Genomic DNA, 19,031 nt, shown 5'->3' with positions numbered 1-19,031 from the left:
ATTATTAAAAAAGCACACAACTAGAAAAGTAGCTGCTTTTCTATGGGCAACAAAGTTGGAGAAATTTCTGGAAAACTCTGTCCTGTTCCAGGCTTAGTCTGTGTTCCAGTGCACATCTTCAATATTCCACTTACAAACTATTTGTTTACTTAAGCAACTACAGCTTTGAAACAAAGAAAGGAGCCTTATCTGCTCTACCTGGGAGTTAACAGACAGCTATTGTTCTCCAAAGCTGTGGTTTCTTAAAGCGAAGTGAGCTATGAACTTCTCATTTCCCTCCCTTCCCCATTTTGGGGCTCACACTTCCATGCCATGCCTATGCCCAAATACCAGACAACCTTCAGGAATACCTGTAGGAACGAGGCTGCTGCAGAAGAGATTTGGTGCAGCGTGAAGAAGTTTTGTGTGCGGCAGTCACAGTCCAATACTGATTTGCTGTATCACAAACGGATTATGTAGATTATGGATTATGTAGATTTTTTCCTGAATAAATGTCTACCTTTCAGGATTCTCCTTTGTCACCGCAATATTAACTTGCAATGGCAAATCATGATTAACTCTGCCAGGAATGCTGCATACTTTAGCTGATTCAACCCCACATTTTTTTCAACAGCTGTACATGCACACGAACTGCTCTTGCTTGACTGAACCTGCATTAAGTAGGCAGTAGCAGAAGGGAGAGAAATACAGCAATGAATCAGGTGCGTACTGGTTGTGAAGCAGTGACGACAGGCGTAGCCCTTCAGTTCCTGTTCACTGTCCTCGCTGTCAAAGTCATCTTCGCTGGCCGAGCTCAAGTCCACTGAATAAGTAAAGAACAAGGGAAGAAGAGAAAAATGGAAAAGAAAAACTCAGTAGGATTTTCTATCTCCTCCTACTGGCTAAAACAAACATTAATAATAATAGTTCTTGCATAAATTTTGTGACTTCCTACAATCACCTTGCTTTGGATGGCCATTATTTCTGATTTTGCAATCTAAGCAAGGCCAGGCCTGATCAGTCTACAGATTAAAGGAGGATTCCAGGAAGGCAGCAAACGATACGATTCACTGAACTTTTCATTCAGTACACAGTACTTTTCCAATTAAGTTGTCGTTCAAATACTGTTCGTGCTTAGTTAGAGAGGCTGCATTCCAAAAGCACAATTTTCAAGAGAAAGGAGGTTTGTATCTCTAGAACCTGATCAAATTTAAAATCAAATACGCTATACCTAAATCCTACTTTACTAGATTCCATGGACAGATACTGTGGTGGCTCTTCTGGTTTTTATTTTGTTTCTAGATTTCATCTTCTAAACCAGATGGGGACTGCTGCTATGCTGTTAGACAGCGGCTATATTTAACCCAAGAGCTAGATATGTTTTGCGGGTAGAAGAAATGATGCTTGCATATAATGTAGCTGTTTGAAAAACACGTCATGATTCTTTTGGACGAGAAGTACGACAAGGATACCACCAGCTTTCCAATTCTTACTGCAAGCCTCCGTAAGAGTTTTAACCTGTGGCAAACAAATTTCAAGAATGTCATCTTTCAAAGAAGTGGAGAATATGGAAAGGGTCACTTTCCTTTGTGGCAAGTAGCAAATTAGCTGATTACAAGGCTGTGAGCTAAAAAGTACCATCTAAGCCACTGAAAATCTGCAGACATCACAAAAACAGTCTCTTATCTTCTAAAACAACTCAGAAGTAAATCCTTTCTTATTGAGTACTGCATTTTTCTAGCAGCACCACTATAAATTCACAACATGACACGTCCATAATTTGTCAAAAGCAGAAAGCCCTGTGGCTTCTTTTGTTCACGTCTTTAATTAGAAAAGAAGTCCTTGATGCAAGAATACTGTTTTTCTAACGGTTCCAAGAGGATATTTTGTAATACGTGCAGGTTATAGAGAGGGAGGGATTCTACAGTACTTGCCATTACCATTTGTCATCACCTCATTACCCTTCAGATTAACACAGGGCACTACCGTAATTTCTACATTAATTCTTGCAGGTGTTTAAACCCTGACTGCAAAATTGACACCAGAACTTGCGCTTTCTTTTACTGAATTGATGTTTATTCTCACCCTGCAGGCGGATCCATATGGATGGGTCCTTCCAGCCACGTGCACTCTGAAGTGCTGAGTATCTTGGAGTGAGCTGTAGAGTCAAGACCCTCACTTCTTGTGCACGCAGAAATCAGCACGAAATCCTATCCCTTTCAGCAAGGAGAAGCTAACAGCCCTTGCTTACTACCTAACACCCTCTCCAGAATTCTGTCGTGCCCGCTTATCACATCCTCTACCTCCCTGATATTAGTAACATTCTGCCAATTTCTGCCTTCCACGTAGTCCCTTTTCTTTAGAAGGCACGTGAAACGTGCTGGGTTCAGTCCATAGAAAGACTTAAAACTCACAGGGTAACATAAGCCTCTTACAGAAGGATAGAAGTTGATATATCCATATGGACATTAGTGATCATAACCCTTTGCAACGCAGTGCATTTCACTGGTTTGGGCAATTATTCTTTGTTTAGACACTTCTGCTTCAGTCAAGGCCAAAGTTCTTCCAAGATGCATTAAGATACAACAGTGCTGGCTGCAGCACACAGTCTGAGATCAAGCAGAAGCTATGGGTCACCAAGGAAGGACGAAAGGGACTTCCTTCCAAAGGGAAGGCGGCCTTCCTTCTTTTTGCATTTTCTAATTTCCATTACTGCAATAAGCCTGGAGAAAATACAACACAAAACAAAACCAAGAAAAGAGTACGGAAATTCAGTACCAGGGCAATGTTTCCATCCTTACAGGATGCTTTTATGTTTAAGAACTGCACAAAGCACTTGGTGATCAAAGACGCCTACCACATTCCAGCATAATGGTATAGAAACAGGAGAGGGCAACTGCCTGAACTCCATTTCCTTGCTTCATTCACTTGAAGGTACAGCACCATTACATTACTGTTGCTCCCTGAATCTAAACAAAGATAAATGCATTGCTTTTAGCTTCCACTTACAGAATTCACTGGAGGGGGGCCTGGAGGGAGTGTTGACTGGAGTGGAAGCAGTTCGAGTTTTAATTCTCCGAAACACAGCCTGTCTTCGATGCCTACGGTGGGCTCGAGAACTTGCTGCTTCAGGGGTTTTCTTCCAATAGTAATAGAAGGTGATTAGTTCTCCCTGCAAATACAGAAGGAGTATGTTAGAGGGGCATGCAACTCTGACTTGTCAGCTTTTTTGCTCCCTTTTGCTCTCTGTATGCGTGCACATGTATTTTTGTAGGAAGCTTCATGATGTATTTCAGCCAGACAAAAGAATGCTTTAGATAAGACAGAAAAAAAAAATCTTCAATATTTTTTGTTTGCTTTTGCAGGGGAGGAACGGAAATAAATGGCCTTCTCGCTCCTCTCCTCCTCCACTAGAAAAGAGGTTGGGTGGCGAGTATCCAGCTTCCACCTGGACGCATTTCGGACGAGGGTGCCCTCGCCTTGCTGCCAGCACCCTGGTGCCACCTCTGCACAGCTCGGGAGGCACCCGGAGAGGCACTGCCTCCCAGGGAGCCCTCAGAACAAGCGACTGATAACTCCTAGGAATTCTCTGGTGTTTACAGAAGGAGTAAGGATCAAGTCAAACAGATACTGCCATTTTGTCAACCTACATTCTGCATACAGATATTTTTAAATATTCCTGTTTAAGCAGCTGAAAGTTGGAATAAAAATGTGTTCAATGAGAAGTCTGTAACCATAACTCAACCCTACTACAGTAAATCGTGTTTTAATTTGAATATATATGCCCACATCTAAATTAATTAAGCAGTTAAAAGAGCACACCTAGAGAAATGAGTGATAATTTCACAGCATAATGAATCTGGCTTACATTCAAAAACTGGAGCAGCTGCCATTCAAACTAGCGGATGTAATGCTGAACTAAAGAACAGCATGTGGTTTTAATCTCTTTTCTCTTACTTTGAAACCTCATCATTTCCTGGCGACTTGTCTGCCTCTAAGGTAAAAGGTGTTGTTTCTTTCAAGTTGCAAGGGAAAAACGGAGAAGTTCTAACCAGCCCCTTGAAAAATCAACATCAGAACAAACATACCTGAATTGCCCACAAAAAGGGTTTCTTTGAACTGCATTTTATGTGATCAAATAACAGAACCTCAGCCTCTGTGGGGAAATCCTGCAGCCTAAACTCAGGGCAGATCACTCAAATTAACTCTAATAAAGACACACCCTTAATCCAAACCCTCCCAAGGGCCTCAAACAAGCAATTACAGCCGTAACTAACATCTGTACCACTGAAACACTTGAAAGACAAAAGGAGGATGTTGTTCTAGACAGTAACTGCTGACATTTAAGACACTTAAGAATTTTACCAATGCCTACTTTAAAAATAGAAACACCAGACAAAGAACACAACCACAACTTTGATTTCTGGTGACGGGCAGAATAGATGCATTTTTAATCTGCACTGCTCTAGACTGGGATTGATGCTACCGATCTCCGCCACAGACCTGAGCAATATTCACACCAAACTGTATTCAGAGTGATACTTGGTCAGGAGAAGGAAGGATTAAGTGGGCAAAATTAACCGTTACCTACAACAGTTGATTCTGAAGGACAAAAGCCCTACTAAAAAAAAAAAAAAAAAATAAATAAAAAACCCTAACTCTTTCCTGAAGAGCTAAAGCTAAAATGGACGCAGGCTGGCAATGAGCATTGGAGCTGTGTCAGATCTGGGAAGAACACAGTGTTCTGACACCCAGCACCTTGCTCTGCTACTGCATGTCCAACTGTACGTGTGTTTGCTTTAGAAATACCATTTTACTTTGAGTCCATTAAGTGGGCTCAAAGTCCACCCAGCACAACTGTTTGCCAAACTGAGGAGACGACCTGTGCCAGGAGGCAGACCAAGCTCTGCAGAAAAGCTTATGCCATGCTTTTCAGGGGTAGAAAGTCTCTTGCAAATGAAACCAGCCATATTTTACCTATAAATTCATTTATATCAAATCTGAGGTGTCAGCACCAAGCAGCAAGTCAGTAAATCCCATGTCTTTATGTCAGTGAATTAATGTGTCCTCTGACATATGGCAACAGCAGAGTGCAAACCAATCTGTTTTCCTCCTATCATAAAATAGGAAATGGGAACCTATTGGAGCTCTGTTTACACATCGCAAACCCATCAGGCCCCAAGGGAAGTTTAACACCTTACACATGCACTACATCATAAACAAAACTTTAAAAAAAAAAAAGAAATGGCATGTATTTATTAAAAAAATACTAACTTCATGATCATAATGCTTTTCTTCCCGAGACCCTCCCAACACTGTAGTCACAACTGCATGCAGGTAAAAATGAAACGGAAGTTTATTCAACAACTAGTTTTACTCCACCTATGAAATCTGGATATATTAAAGACCTAGAGAATACTCTGTACTTCAAATTCATCGTCAGACTGCACAGCTACGTGACTCAGTAAATGACTCAACTTTCTGACAAAGACGGAGAAGTAAAGTCAGAGAGGAAGCATACGCAGCGAATGTTGATGTTATATACGTACACGCAGGTTAGCCATGTACTACACTGAAAAAATTCCATGCCAGATCTTATTAGCTGCCTGGCTATCTAATATTATATTGTCTACCTAAGGGATTAAATGCTGGAGTGGAGTGAGCCTGGAAGGATTAGAAACAGCATACGCTGGTGACTGCACAGGTGGCAGAAGCTTGAGCACAAAGGAATAAGTCAGGAAAGCTTTGGTTCTACAAACAGGCAGTAAAAACAGCTTCCAGCTTCACTGCAAGTGAAGTCAAATGAACTTTAATCAAAGATGCATAGCGTGCGCTGCTGAAACCCATCGCACATAAATTCAGGGAACAAAAGCTGTTGCAGAGATCAATAGCCTACTGAAACATTAACGCAGGCAAGCATTGATCAAAAGGCCCTTTTACAAAAGGCAGCCTTGCAAATTAGCTGCTGTTTTTGCTTGCAAGCAAACAGAAAGCATAAACGCTGCTGACGTGAATGGTCTGTAATGATCATTTTGTTCCTGGCGATCTCACCTCACCTCGCCACAAGGTCTCGCAGTCAACACATCCTACATCTCTGTCCTGTAATTGCTAACAGCATGATGAACTGAGGCGGCCTGGTGCTGCTTCACTGGCAGAGGGCTGAGAGCAGCTGCAGTGAATCTGATTTTCTGGGTAGCAGGTCTACACCCAGGGGAATAGCCCTAACCTAACAACCTGCAAATATATTGCATGTCTCCTTCGAAGCTTTTTGTGCCAAGAACTGGGTATTGCTAGCAACAGACGCCCTAAAATCACACAAGATAAAGCAGACTGAACCATCCTTCATTGCATCATGATACTCATTCAACTTAAGAGTAACATCCTCCTCATTTCCAAACTTCAGAGATAAATTAAGGAAGGGGTGAGACCACTGAAGCAACTACCACCTGTGGTGAGGTCTCTGGCTGATGGTGGAAGAGAAACCCAAGGCTTGCGAACGAAGTTCAGGGAGGGCTGAACCTGCTGCTTGAAACAGTGACCTTGTTCGTCACTCTCTAATCCAGTTTAGTGGCCTGAAGTGCACAGACCATCCGAAGTCAGGGGGAGACTGTCTCCTTTTGCAATAAGCACCATCCAGCTGCTTCTGCCACCCTCTTCTCTTCCCTGCACCCAATAACATGCTCCTGTTTAATCAAGCTCTGGGACCGCCGATAAAACAGGCATTAACAACCACTGCAAAGCCTCACAATGAAACGGTAAACTCAAGCGATGCATGGCCCAGCTTAGCACCACTTCAAAGTAGCAAAATTTTATGTGGCTGCACATACACGGACGACCCATGATGCATACGCAAATGAGAAATGTAAGTGTTCAATGAAGCAGTCCCTCACAGCACACGCAAAACCATTCTTCAGCAAAGCTCCCAGTCTACTGAATCAGAGCAGCTCTAACATCCCAGATGTTTGGTGGTAAGATAGCCAGTATTTTGAGGCAACTGTCCAGCAGGAAGGGTCTCCATGTCCAAGTCACTGCTTGTTTCATCAGAACTGTTAATGGGCTGCCTGCTGTCCCTGAAATCCCCCTCAGCTCTCAGACCCCCAGATACTGATGCTGGTGACAGAACTGTGCGTTTGCATCCCTTACCAATAAAGCCAATGTTAGAAGAGAAGTCCCAGTAAAACGACCCACAAGTCTACTCCAACAGCATCCCTCAAATGAGCAGCTCTAATTCCTGTACTGTGCCACACCCAAGAAAGATGCTATTAGTGCCCTCCCAGATCAACCCCATCAGGGAACAGCTTTTTCCATCAGTGTGGGGAGAAGATACATTTCTCTCCCAATCCGCTTAGCTGTTCACAGTACCAGCCCCACCTCCACTTGATACAACGCCACCTCTCTCTTCTGCAAATACAACCCCATTTTTCTATGTTAACATCTCATTAACTGTCCCAAGCAATTTATCAAAATTAATCAAATTTATAAAGCAAAATGAGAAGCATTGTTCAGGCTTTTAATGCTGCCTTTCCTCGAGAACATCTACTTTCCTATTACCAAAGTTTCACAAGACAAAGGGGATACGTTCCTCACTAAAAACCATCGTTTGGCTTTCATCAATTTTGAAATTCATCTGGAGCTCACAGCTCCTCAAATCTCTTGCCTTCTGCCAAGGCCATTTCACCCCATGTTGTAGGTACATAGAAAAAAAGTCACGCTTCGCCTCCTTTTAACTCTGTTCTAGAGATTATTTTTAAAGAGAAAGAAATGGTTCAGACCCACTCCCGCAGGAGTACGCAGCGGCGAGACCTTCTCTGCAATTCAGCTCTGGAGGCCGAGCTGAGAACAGCCTCCCAGTGCCCCGCAGCCCCCACCCTCCCTAACCCAGCGCTCCTGCTTGCACCACCATTTATTAGGAGACTGCTGCCTTGGCCCGTGGCACCTTTCTCTTCCCTCTCCCACCATTTTCACCCCCTGCTCTCACCCGTATTTTTTTGCAGCTCCATCAAGCTCTCCCAGCCACATCCCAAAACACCAGGGCAGGCCTCGCTAACTCTTCCATACCCTTAACAAACTAAGTGAGCGCCAGCAAGAGCTGCGTGCCCTGCTTTCTCACTTCTTATCAGTAGTTTTCAAATGTAAAATACACAATACAAGCTGTGCCCCATGTTTGTGTTTCGTCTTGCCTTAGGTAAACAAAGGATTAACACTGTGTATGCATTTCGGGATTTGAGAGGTTTTGACAGCCCTGCTGCAGCAGCCGCTGCTCCTGTGGAAGCCAATCACACAAACACATCAACTTACCTTCAAGTATCTGTTATGGTATAACAGAGTGAGCAAACATAATAATTGCTGTTTAATTTCCCCAGAGCCTAGCTCTGCCGGGGGTGAGGGGTGGGGAATCGTGGGGGAAGGGAAGCGCTTTACAGTAATTAAACAGAAAAGGTAAATGACAACTCTCTTCAATGGCTATAAACCAGCCATGGCAGACCAGAGGGGAACAGATTGTCCAGCTGTGGCCTTAATGAATTCACAATCTTTCTGGAACGCATCAAGATTTTATTAAGTCAACTCAATTTAGCTAATGCTCCCTATTACTAAAGTCCTGTGGTAAAAACACTGTCTCCAGCACCTCCCTCCTTCACCAAATCCCCTGGCTTTAACAGTCTCGGTTACGCCGCCTGCACGCCAAGGGGCGCATCAAGAAAAAGGCCTACACGTGCGCAGCTTTGGGAGCTCCATAGCACACACCTTCCGCGCAGACCAGTGCATCGCCGGCCGTCACCTCCAGGTTGCTTGCAGAAACTCTACAGAACAACCCAGAATATTGCCACACGCTGTTAGGCTGGGAGACAAAACTGAAGGTATCAGTCCCTTCCATCACGCGCATCTCCATACCCAGAAGCTCCTAATACAAATGTATGCAAACAGGCTAGCGCAACCACGCAACAAATCCTCCGGCCTCCTGCACAGCACAGCCTACCGCATCAAGGCAGAAATGGGGCGGTGAGCGGAGAGCACGGCATGGCTATTTCTTGTTATAAGCCTATACCCAGACAGGGAAAAATCTAGAACTCTTGTCTTGGTCTGAACAAGTTGAAGTATTGAAAAAATGCAGCAGGGAAGAGAAAGAACAGCTGTGTGCAGCTCAGAAGAGTTGAACCTAGGCATTTTTACAATTTTAAGCTTGGTCTACATGCCTCTGCCAACTATGACAAATAGGTTTGCATATGCTCTAATTAAGCAATAAGTCTCAGCAGCTTGTTCAGTAGCACTGATTAACGTCCACCTTGGGTGCACAGAAGACTGCATCATCTAAAACGTTACTGAAATTTTCGGAGAGGCTTTTAAAAGCCAAGTGATATTTTTATTAACACTACAAAAAACACATTAAAAATTGTGTGATGCTCTCTAAGGAATATCCTGCAGGTCTCTCAGTTCTCTAGCATATTTTAAAAGTATAGGCATTTTATCTAGCAGCTCCTCTAGCCATTTATTATCTTTTGGATGGCAACACAGCCTTCTCTCCCTGGTCTCGGCACAGAACTCTACCTACAGTTTTAGGAGAAGACTGGCTGTCCTAATGCTCTGTTTCCTTCTTCTGCAAACAGCAAGGCAAGCTAGCTGGTTTCATTTTTTTATTTGCAACTCCTGGCAAAACTGGCTGGCCAAGCAGGAACCAAAAGGGGAGATTATAGGTATGTAAGAAACCCAGGCTAGCTCCTTGGTTTTTCATGCTGTCAATTTACCCCCAATTCAGGAACAGTCACCGAGTTTCCTGGGAACCCAGCCGAGGCTCCATCTGTATTTTCTGGATTTCATTTTGTTGTGGAAAAAACCTGCAATCAGATACAGCTTTATGCTTTCCAATTGTTTCTGCTAAATGAGCACTGCTACCCTGCTTAGTCCTCTATAGACCAGGGGAAGAGCGAGCTTCTGTCTCCTACAAATCACGCTTTCGTTTAGATAGCCAACACAGGCCTGTGATACACCAGGTCATTAGAGAACTGTGTCACTCCCAATAGTGCTGAAACAAGTTTGGAACCTGAAGATTTCACTCCGAAGTGCCTCAAGCAGTGAAGAGGCTAAAATAATTTCATTTTTCATGTTACCTAAACACACAGATCACTTTTGTAATTCTCCCAGGAGAATATATTTGCCCTCCTTCACAAATAATTAAAAAAAAAAATAAAAAAATCAACATAACGGGTGAGTGCAAACTAAACTCAACTCTGAGAACAAAATTACGTACGGGAACTGCAAGTGGCAAGCGAGACAGAGAGTAACGGAATCACCAGCAGGAAGGAGTCAGTGAGCAGGGACTGCACAGCGGGGGGGGAAGGAAAGAAACATGCAAGCTAGGATGTAAATAATCTCTCATCTGAAACACACATTTATCTGCAGCAACACAGTAACACTCACCCATTGTATAGCAACTTCCATTTGATGACAAAGTCAATGAAGTATTTACAAATGAAGTCTCAGCACATCCTTTGTAAGTTTTATAGCGTATAGAAACAAAGAGACAGAAGATTTATAAATTGGCCAAGATCAATCCTGTGTGAGAAGTACAATTGTATTGATTAACCTCAAACTATGTGAACAGCTCCACCAGTGACAGTCAGGCTCTAAAAGTCCTTCATAACTCAAACCCAGGCCTACTGGACAGGCTTATCCATCCCCATTAAGCCCAGTACCGGCTGACTGTTCCTCAACAGTTCAGCTTTCCTTTTGCCCTCAATACAAGCTGCTCTCTTTCAATTGGATATTCTTGTTTCATCCCTACCACTTAATTGTATGGTTTTAGCAAACCACAGACAAATCTAAATGTTATTGTCCATAGCCTGAAAAAAAAACCACCAACAACATGTCTCTCTGCCACATCTAACTCACAATTTTCATGTAGTTCATTTGCTAACCTTTTCCCGTGTTTGTAATTAAGGTTGCCTATACTGATAGGAAATAAGATAATTAGCCTATTATGGAACTTACCCTCGCTATCTGATCTATGCGAACAATTCTTTTTTTGCCTTCGTTTTTAGGGATTTAAGCACCAGCTTTAACAGTTCTGCAAAAGCAAACGCATAGCACGCTTGCGCATTGTTTTAAGCCTCAGCCACAGTTAAAAGCTGCTGACCCTCTCTCCAGCTGTACGTCATGCCAGAACGAAAAGAAAGCTTTTGTAATTAAGGCTTCTTCCTCCAGAGACTCCTCTTTGTTAATCAACAGAGTTCCTAATCCCCACAGGAACTCACAGACTGTTGGCTGCATCCATTATTAATTATTAGAGCCTATCTTTAATAGTGTCAGTTATAGTTCTGCAGGACTGCGTAACCACTGCCGGTGTCACCAGGTACACCCCGCAGGGATCTCTGGTGCTTGATCAGTTAAGAGCTTATCAAAATAGCGAGAAAGTTACGAACCTGCTTGCCTTATACGCATTTGTCAAGTATTTATTTTCTACTCAGCTCCCCTTTGCAACTTATATTATCAAAATTTCTGAGGATATAAATCCTGATTTGTTCCACCACTTTTAACTCCAATCATTTAACTTCAGTCCCCCTCCTCTCCTGAGCTCACCCTCTGCCTCTGGTCTTCCCACACACCTCTAGGGCCTCTGCTCAGGCACAGCTGCCCCATCGGCAGCACGGAGGGGCCTCCCATTCCAGCCGAGCCCAGCTCTTCAGCGCTGATGTGATGTTTTCACCTGGCACAGAGTACAAACTGCTTCACAGACAGAGCCTGGAGAAGGTAACTCAGCCCCCGTGGAGCCAGGGCATCTCTCTTCCTAGAGGCTCAGGCTGGCATACACTGCGGGTCCCTTCCAACCCACTGTTCAACATCCATTTGTTCTTCCTAGCAAATGCAAATATTCAGCCTTTTTCCCTTTTCACTTCCATCTTGATGCCCAAAGCACTACCCCTAACAAAATGCACATGGGCCAGGTGAATTAAGCACAAAGTAGTTCTGAAGAATAGAGATGAAATGCTTTTACAAAGATGAGAGAAGTTCCTATTTTCTTGAGCCAGCAATTCTTTCATGCCATTTTACAACCCACATCAAAGTCCTGGGGTTCACAGCTGTTTCGTGCAACATCTTTCCCTGCCAGTCTCTTGTTAACTAGAAGTTCTCAATATTGGAGCTCACGCAACAGGACAAAAAGGACAGTGGGATAAATACCCAGATACATTAAATCCAAGGTATTCAGAAAAGCTTTCAGAGCAGAGCTCACCGTAGCCTGCACTGGATCACGTCTTTCCCCCTTCACGTACACTTTTCCATCAATGCCGCTGACATCAAGAACTCAGCAGCACAGTCCAAGGAACAGAATTTTCTCAATGAAGGTGCCAAGCACCGATACATTATCCCTGTAACCGCACTTTCTTTTTGTACCAGCTCAATCAATAAGTTTCTTGGTTGCATATTGCTAGAGTTCAGGTGTGGGACAAAAAAACCCCAACCATTTCACTGCTACTGGCTACGTCGCAATGATCTTTCTCAATGCCTATAATTTTCACTATTGAAAGCAAAGGCATCAGTGGTGGTTCACGTGGGTGTGTATATGAGAGAGAAACAAGCCATAAAGCAGTTAAAACTACCACACTCCATCCCGTAAACATTTTTCTATTTATCTGCCCTTCTTCACATGCACAATCTTATTATCTCTGCACATCCTCAAAGCGACAGCCGTCAGGGTCACCCTATAAAATATACATTGGCAATGTTACATTTAATGACTGGAGCGAGAAGAAAAGTGAAGGATGGGAGGAGTGGAATACCGCAGGATGTTTTAAAGGGATCATCAGTTATATCTATGCATTTCCTGAGGTGATAATTGAATGACAGTGGCTGGGGGGAAATCCATTTTTGAGCTTGAGAAAGGACTGTTAAGAAAAAAACGTTTTTGTACTGGCAGCATATAATGGCTGCCAGAAAATGAAAAAGGTTCCTTCAACCACAGCAGTTCTTCTCTTTTATGGATTTCATATAGGGGCCGAGAATTACATCAAGTACAATCAGCTATTCAAACCAATCAAAAAATATTGACAGATTTTGGTAATTTCATCCCCAACTAGACGATTTTCTGTTGTGGTTTGCATGCCAACTTTAATTAATTTAAATTAAAGACCGATTTGTGTATGTGCATGCGTGTGCAGAAAGTGACATTCCAAACACAAGGACAGCAGCATTTTCTACTTTCATAATTTTTGTTTAAATAAAGTATTAAAAATTCAATTCTACTATTCAACAGGGAACTTAATCCTGCATTTCAGTAAGGAATACATATGCTAATTTGTTTTCTAATTCTGCACAACTGAAATTAGGCTTGCGATTATTTAAGAAGTTTTACTACTTCAAAAATATTTTTATTACTGCATTATGACAATTTTACAAATAGAATCGAACTATACTTACCAAAACATTTCCCGTGTTATAATCGTTAGCTTCATATGTTGTGTTAGGTGACTACTTCACAGCAATAATGCAAGTTGGTATTTAAAAAAACCCACTTGCAGTTAATTGTCGCTTCAAATCAATACTCTGCATTACTGCAACACTCCACTGGATGCCTCGGGCTCACTGGAGTGACACTAACACATAACTGAAGGGATGACAGAAAATACTGCCTTTGAGCTCATCAGAATTAGAAAGGTTTTCTCTCACCAGAATACTGGGGAGGGGCAATAAAATAACTGCCACACGTTCACACTCCTCATTAGCTAAAACAGACAACCCATTACATAGCTCAGCAAATTCCCCTTCTGTTCAGCTGGAAATTTACCCAGTGATAAGATGGATGACATTTTACTGATCTGAAAAGATTATTTCAAATGGTTGAGTGCTTACATCTTGCAATGCAAGTTCCTGGCTCAACCCACCTGAGAAGACACTGGAGCCTCTAACACTTAACTGAGAAGTTTCTAGCTATCTTTCAAGCTCTACTTTAGAAGTCATCAATTAGTCCATGTGTGGGCAAGTGTTTCAGGCCGAACAGACTACATTATTCAACACTTCTGGGGCACCTTGGATGGTCTGGAAAAAAGTTCCAATCCCTGAGTCACTGCAGCTTCTCTGTAGTAGTCAAATGTGTAAATCCTACAACATTTTATGGCCCACCGAGGACTGTCTTCCTGCTAATTATAGCTGGTGCTTCTGCTTGTTTCCTTGTATGAAACTGTCTCATGCCTTCCCCGGGTTAAGTTAGAATATATTGTATTTCCAGGTTTCAAAACAAACCTGATTCTTGCCATATTCTATCATTGGAATCTGACATCATTCTCAGTAGGAGTTCATTCTCCTGATGTCAGAGAGGTCTGGTGTGTCCATCTCCCCCCCCCCTTATTGCTTTGGAGAGTGGGGTTTTGCCTCTAGATTAAGAGCACAGTTACTTGCACTGTGCTCTGCAGTTCTAACCCCATTTCTTTCCTGGGCAGGTAGTGGTCACCGAGAAGATAACATGCCACAAAAACAGGGAAACAAAAACACCCAAATGAGCAAACGGAAATTCCGAGTTTGATCAGATTTTCCTGTTTTAATAGGGCAAGAAGAGCTGAAAGGTAACTAAGGAATTAGCTATTTTTTTCTCGAATGTCACATCCATAAATAACTGCTTTTATTTAAATACAGAAATAAGAATTGAAGGGCCACTTAGTTGTGAGACAATCACCAGCAACGTGACTTTGCCACCGTTTGCAGCGCCGTTTCAGGCCGCTGATGTGTCTGCACGCTGACCTGCGGTCCACACTGCAGTGCAACAGATGTTTTCGGTTTTCCAAACACATCTGTGATCAATCACACAAAGCCCGGCTTGTCAACTGTGTGCATTACCTTCCCTGACAGACAGCTTCCTCCCTTTGCAGCTCACGACCTATAGGGGAGCTGTTGAGTTTTAATAGTTTATTTATAAAGTCATGTTAAAAACAACAGCATTCAGAAAGTACTGAAAGTTACGCAGGAGGGAAACCTCGTAAAATAATCCTCAGTGCTAATGAGGAAAGTGAAGACGCAACCACCTGGAGACAGAAATATTTTTCATCCCTTCTTTGTTGCAGCTCTCCTCAAAGTCCTCCCAACTGGTTATTTCATGGCAAAAGCTATCAAAACCCCTGATTCCACTCTGAAGACAGCTAGAATTTGACCTCTTAATAAAAATCACTATCACAGGATGTCCAACACCTGAACAAGCCAGATGGAGGAAGAAAGCCATCCATTTTACACCTGGAAAACATCAAATAAACCCATACAAACCACCAGGCTTATCACTGAAAACTTTATTCACCCACTACACGCACAGAGGTTTAAGGAGGACCGGTTCCGTCTGAATTATGGACAAAGCGACAAACTTGCAGACAAAACCTCTCAGACATCCCTGTCATTAAGCCTTGATTTTAAACAGACTTCGTTTCTCTCAGCTCTGATCCCTGAACAGCTGTTTTCCTTTTGCTGCTCTCCAAGAACATTTCTCTAAACCAGTAGATTTTCTAGATTAAGTGTGGAGGGCTGAGGGGTACTTAAGTGTTTTCCTGTTTATCAGAGCAATATATGAAAAGAGGAATATGGAATCAGGACATCAAGCCGCCCTCCCACCCCCCCAAACCACAAAAGAACTGCCACGTAAGCTGCTTATCCCTCAGTTATTGTTGCTCCTCTCCAGTCCCAAATTCTTCCTGTCAGGAAAAAATCCTTAGCAAGCAAAATTTAACCAGAAGACAATGGTAAGAGTTGTAAAGCAGTATTAGAAACACCAATTCATTGTAGCTTACTATAATACCTATACAGTGAGCTCAAAAGTGAAAAAAAATTGCTAATTCTTTACAGTTCTGTTCCGCCCTGGTGTCTCCAGCAAGCATTAATCCCAGCTACTCCCTTGGAAAGCGAATTTGATCCCCACTTCACAATTAGGGATAAGAAAAAAAGGCGCCAGTAATTTGGGGCATGACTTCGGGCTCTGACTCCTGAGGCCTTGCAAATCATACTAGAGCAAGTTCAGAGATGAAATCAGGCTGGTGCCATTAATCCTGTCCTCCCCGTACCCGGCCCACATCCACAGCAGGGGTGTCACGACAGGGGATATGGCTGCCGCAGCTAATTTTACAAAATGTGCTAACTTAAAATGTCATTGACTTCGGTTTACACTGTCAATTGTAATGAAACAGTGGGCTCATTTTTACCTTTCTGTCATGTCCACTACAGGGATGCTAACCTCTGACAGAAGAACCATGTGAGCAGGAGAGAAAAGAAGTATGATGGAAGCAGAAAGTTAAGGCAATAGTATTTTTCAATCAACCCAAAAACCAACTGCCACCCAGGACCAGAGATCTCAGAGACAGGAGTAAAACCCAAGAGCTCTGATTCACCCCGCTAGGCAAGCTAACCTTCTACTAGCTATTCCTCACAAGTTGGGCAAATTTCACATTCTGACCCACCAGATGACATAAAGCAGCTGCAGCATTAGAAAAGGCATCTTCATCTATCTGGCTCTGCACAATACCTATTACACAGAATTGGAGCTCCGCATGCAGTTATCCACCAGGGAGACAGGAGAGCCATTAAAGCAAAAGGGCAGTATTGGCAAACGAACAAATGGCTGTGGACCTTACGAGCTTTAATATGAAGTTTGATCCGTTCATGAAAGGGATTTGAGAGATGGTTGCCTGTGACAACAGAACTTTAGATTCAGCAACCCCCCAGGCCTGTTCTGGCCCTGCCTTCTTATGCCGGAGGAAAAAGCAGCGCAGACCCCAGGAAACCTGCCGAGCAAGGGCGCTGGCCTAGGACGCAGCCGGCCTGCCACTTACCAAACACTCCCCTTACAACAGGCTGACAAGCTTATTCTAGAGCTGCCCTTCTGCTTCCCTGAAACGCTTCTCTCTACATTTCACTTCACTACCCAAGAAAAGCTCGATTCCCTCATGTACACAAAGTCAGGTTTACTTCCCTCTTCACAGGCATTAGGCTTGCATTGTCCCTACCTGCCCTCCTGAGCTCTTCTACAACTTAAGCAGAGATGGAGACAGTTTCTGGTAAGGAGGAGTAAAATGTCATTTTCACCCAGCCAGCAATCTTCTGAAGATGAAGACAAGACTGCTTCATTGTATACTGCTTTATTAGATATGCAAAACTATATAACCAGTTCCTCCGACCGATGCTTGACCGCTCCCACCACACCACACAGCCTAGACTGGCCGCTCACCCACCCAGCCCTCCAGCGCACAGACCTGCTTCTCGTTATCAGTTTATGAACGCTGCAGAGTCTCATTCCAGTTGCACCAATAAGACCTCAGAAATTCTTTACCGTTACAGTTCGACTATGCCAATACACCCTGGAAACACAGAGACCGACTGATCAGGTATTCCAAACACACAGAGTATTACACCATTTATTCCCTGCGACCGTGTCTAACAGTCACAGCATGTTGATGCCTACCACTAGGCAGTGTGAGTGATCATTTTAATTAGTGGCTTGTATTCAACACAGCAACCAAGGTGTCGGAAACCAAAAGAGAACCACTTATAATTGTGAACTTCAAAACAACAAGAAAAAAGAGGTTATATCAATATTTGTTGGCCTCCTTTGAGAGAAAGTGAAGCCTACTAGTATACATGTATACTTGTGTGCCTCTTAAAATGATACTCCGTTATTAACTGATAAGCTGTAGCCACAAAGATTCTGAAATTGTTGGAATATGAATCTTCATACGTTTACCAGAGGGCAACCTAGACACTGCGCTGTCTGCAAACAAAGCTACTCATGGAAGCATCTCACACTTTCAACAAGACACTTCCATCCCTATTAGGCACCAAAATTCCCTGTTGCATTTTTTTTCCTTAAACTTTGTTTTTCTGGAATCCTCTGCCTTCTTCAATTGCTTCCTAATGGTGACTGCAGGTTCGTAACGCAATGCCACTTGCAAATCAGCCCTCCGTGTACCTATGTTTTAACCACAGTGGCACCACACAGGAGGATCTACTTGAAGATATAAGTCAGCATTTCCATCATGAATCTGAAAAGATGTTACAGACAGAATTTAAGCATACCACTGGGGGGGGGGGGGGGGATCAAGGCGGTATTAGCAAGCAGAACTGCAACCATAAACTTAACCTGGTTTTACCTTTAAGCACATACTTTAGAGTGAGGTTACATTGTCAGCCTTAACTTTGCATGCAGCAATACTTCCATTTTTATTAGTATTACGTGAGTGTAAATCAGAGTGAAGTAAAAACTAGTGATTTACTGCATGGAAAACTCCATTAACTAGACGCAAGTACATGCTGAGTCAGCTTAAGAATTCACTCCCCTGAAAGAATCTAAGAACAGATTCCCCTCCCCCCCCCCCCACCAACCTGTGGCTCTAGACATAGCAACAGCAGCTTTCATCTATTATTAAGTTGCATTACGTTTTGGATTTGGTTTACTACAGCAAAATATTACACTACAAGTAAATTCTTCAGAGAGATGCAGAGACCCAACGACACAGCTCAGTGCCGAAAAGCTTGAGATGGATGTTCAGCGTGTTGATTTCACTGCTGCGTGTAAGTTTGAAAACCGGAATGCCAAAAGTCTATTTGGTGGGGACACATTCTCGTTTTTCCTTCTAACTGTGGAAGATTTCTATTTGCAAAACAAGAGCAGTGTTTAACACAGTGCTTGGGCTCAGGGCCAAGTTCAGCAAACAACCACATGTAGTGCACAAGTTAATGTTTTCTATAGACATCGAATACTTGTAACTTCTGTAAAGGGTTTCTCTGTATACTGCCCCATCACATCGAACTTGTAGTAAAAAGGCCAGCTTAGAAAGGCTGTGTGGACATCAAATGACAAATCATTCTGGGAATCCTCCAGCTCCTCTCTTTTTCCTTTCCTTGTCCGCCCCAGTCCTTACAAAGCCTCTCCTACAACCAAGCTTTGGAGTGATCTCTCTAAATCTTAAGTGGTTTCATTTCCACAGCATCTTTACAGAATAGGCGGAGATATCCCATTTCACAGAACCTGGAGAGAGACTGGTCAAGCCAGAAGAGAAGGCTCACAAAAGAACAAGATGAAGTCTGTTTTCTCT

General features: G+C 43.0%; 1 protein-coding gene across 8 annotated transcripts in view; it reads right to left on the bottom strand.

Annotated features, from left to right (window-relative positions):
- RERE (arginine-glutamic acid dipeptide repeats) overlaps positions 1-19,031 on the bottom strand; it is a 257,908-nt gene that overhangs the window by 16,127 nt on the left and 222,750 nt on the right. For all 8 annotated transcript variants that reach the window (XM_087755174.1, XM_087755176.1, XM_087755173.1 and 5 more), the window contains 2 exons: positions 2,989-3,151; positions 710-802 (listed from right to left, as the gene is read on the bottom strand). In XM_087755174.1, coding sequence (XP_087611300.1) covers positions 710-802; positions 2,989-3,151 — 256 coding nt within the window. The remainder of the gene's footprint in view (positions 1-709; positions 803-2,988; positions 3,152-19,031) is intronic.

The sequence above is a fragment of the Nipponia nippon genome, unplaced genomic scaffold (genome assembly GCF_047370975.1).
Source record: "Nipponia nippon isolate SJK-2023a ecotype South Korea unplaced genomic scaffold, ASM4737097v1 scaffold_19, whole genome shotgun sequence".
NCBI lineage: Eukaryota > Metazoa > Chordata > Aves > Pelecaniformes > Threskiornithidae > Nipponia > Nipponia nippon.
This window is presented reverse-complemented; position numbering and strand designations above follow the sequence as displayed.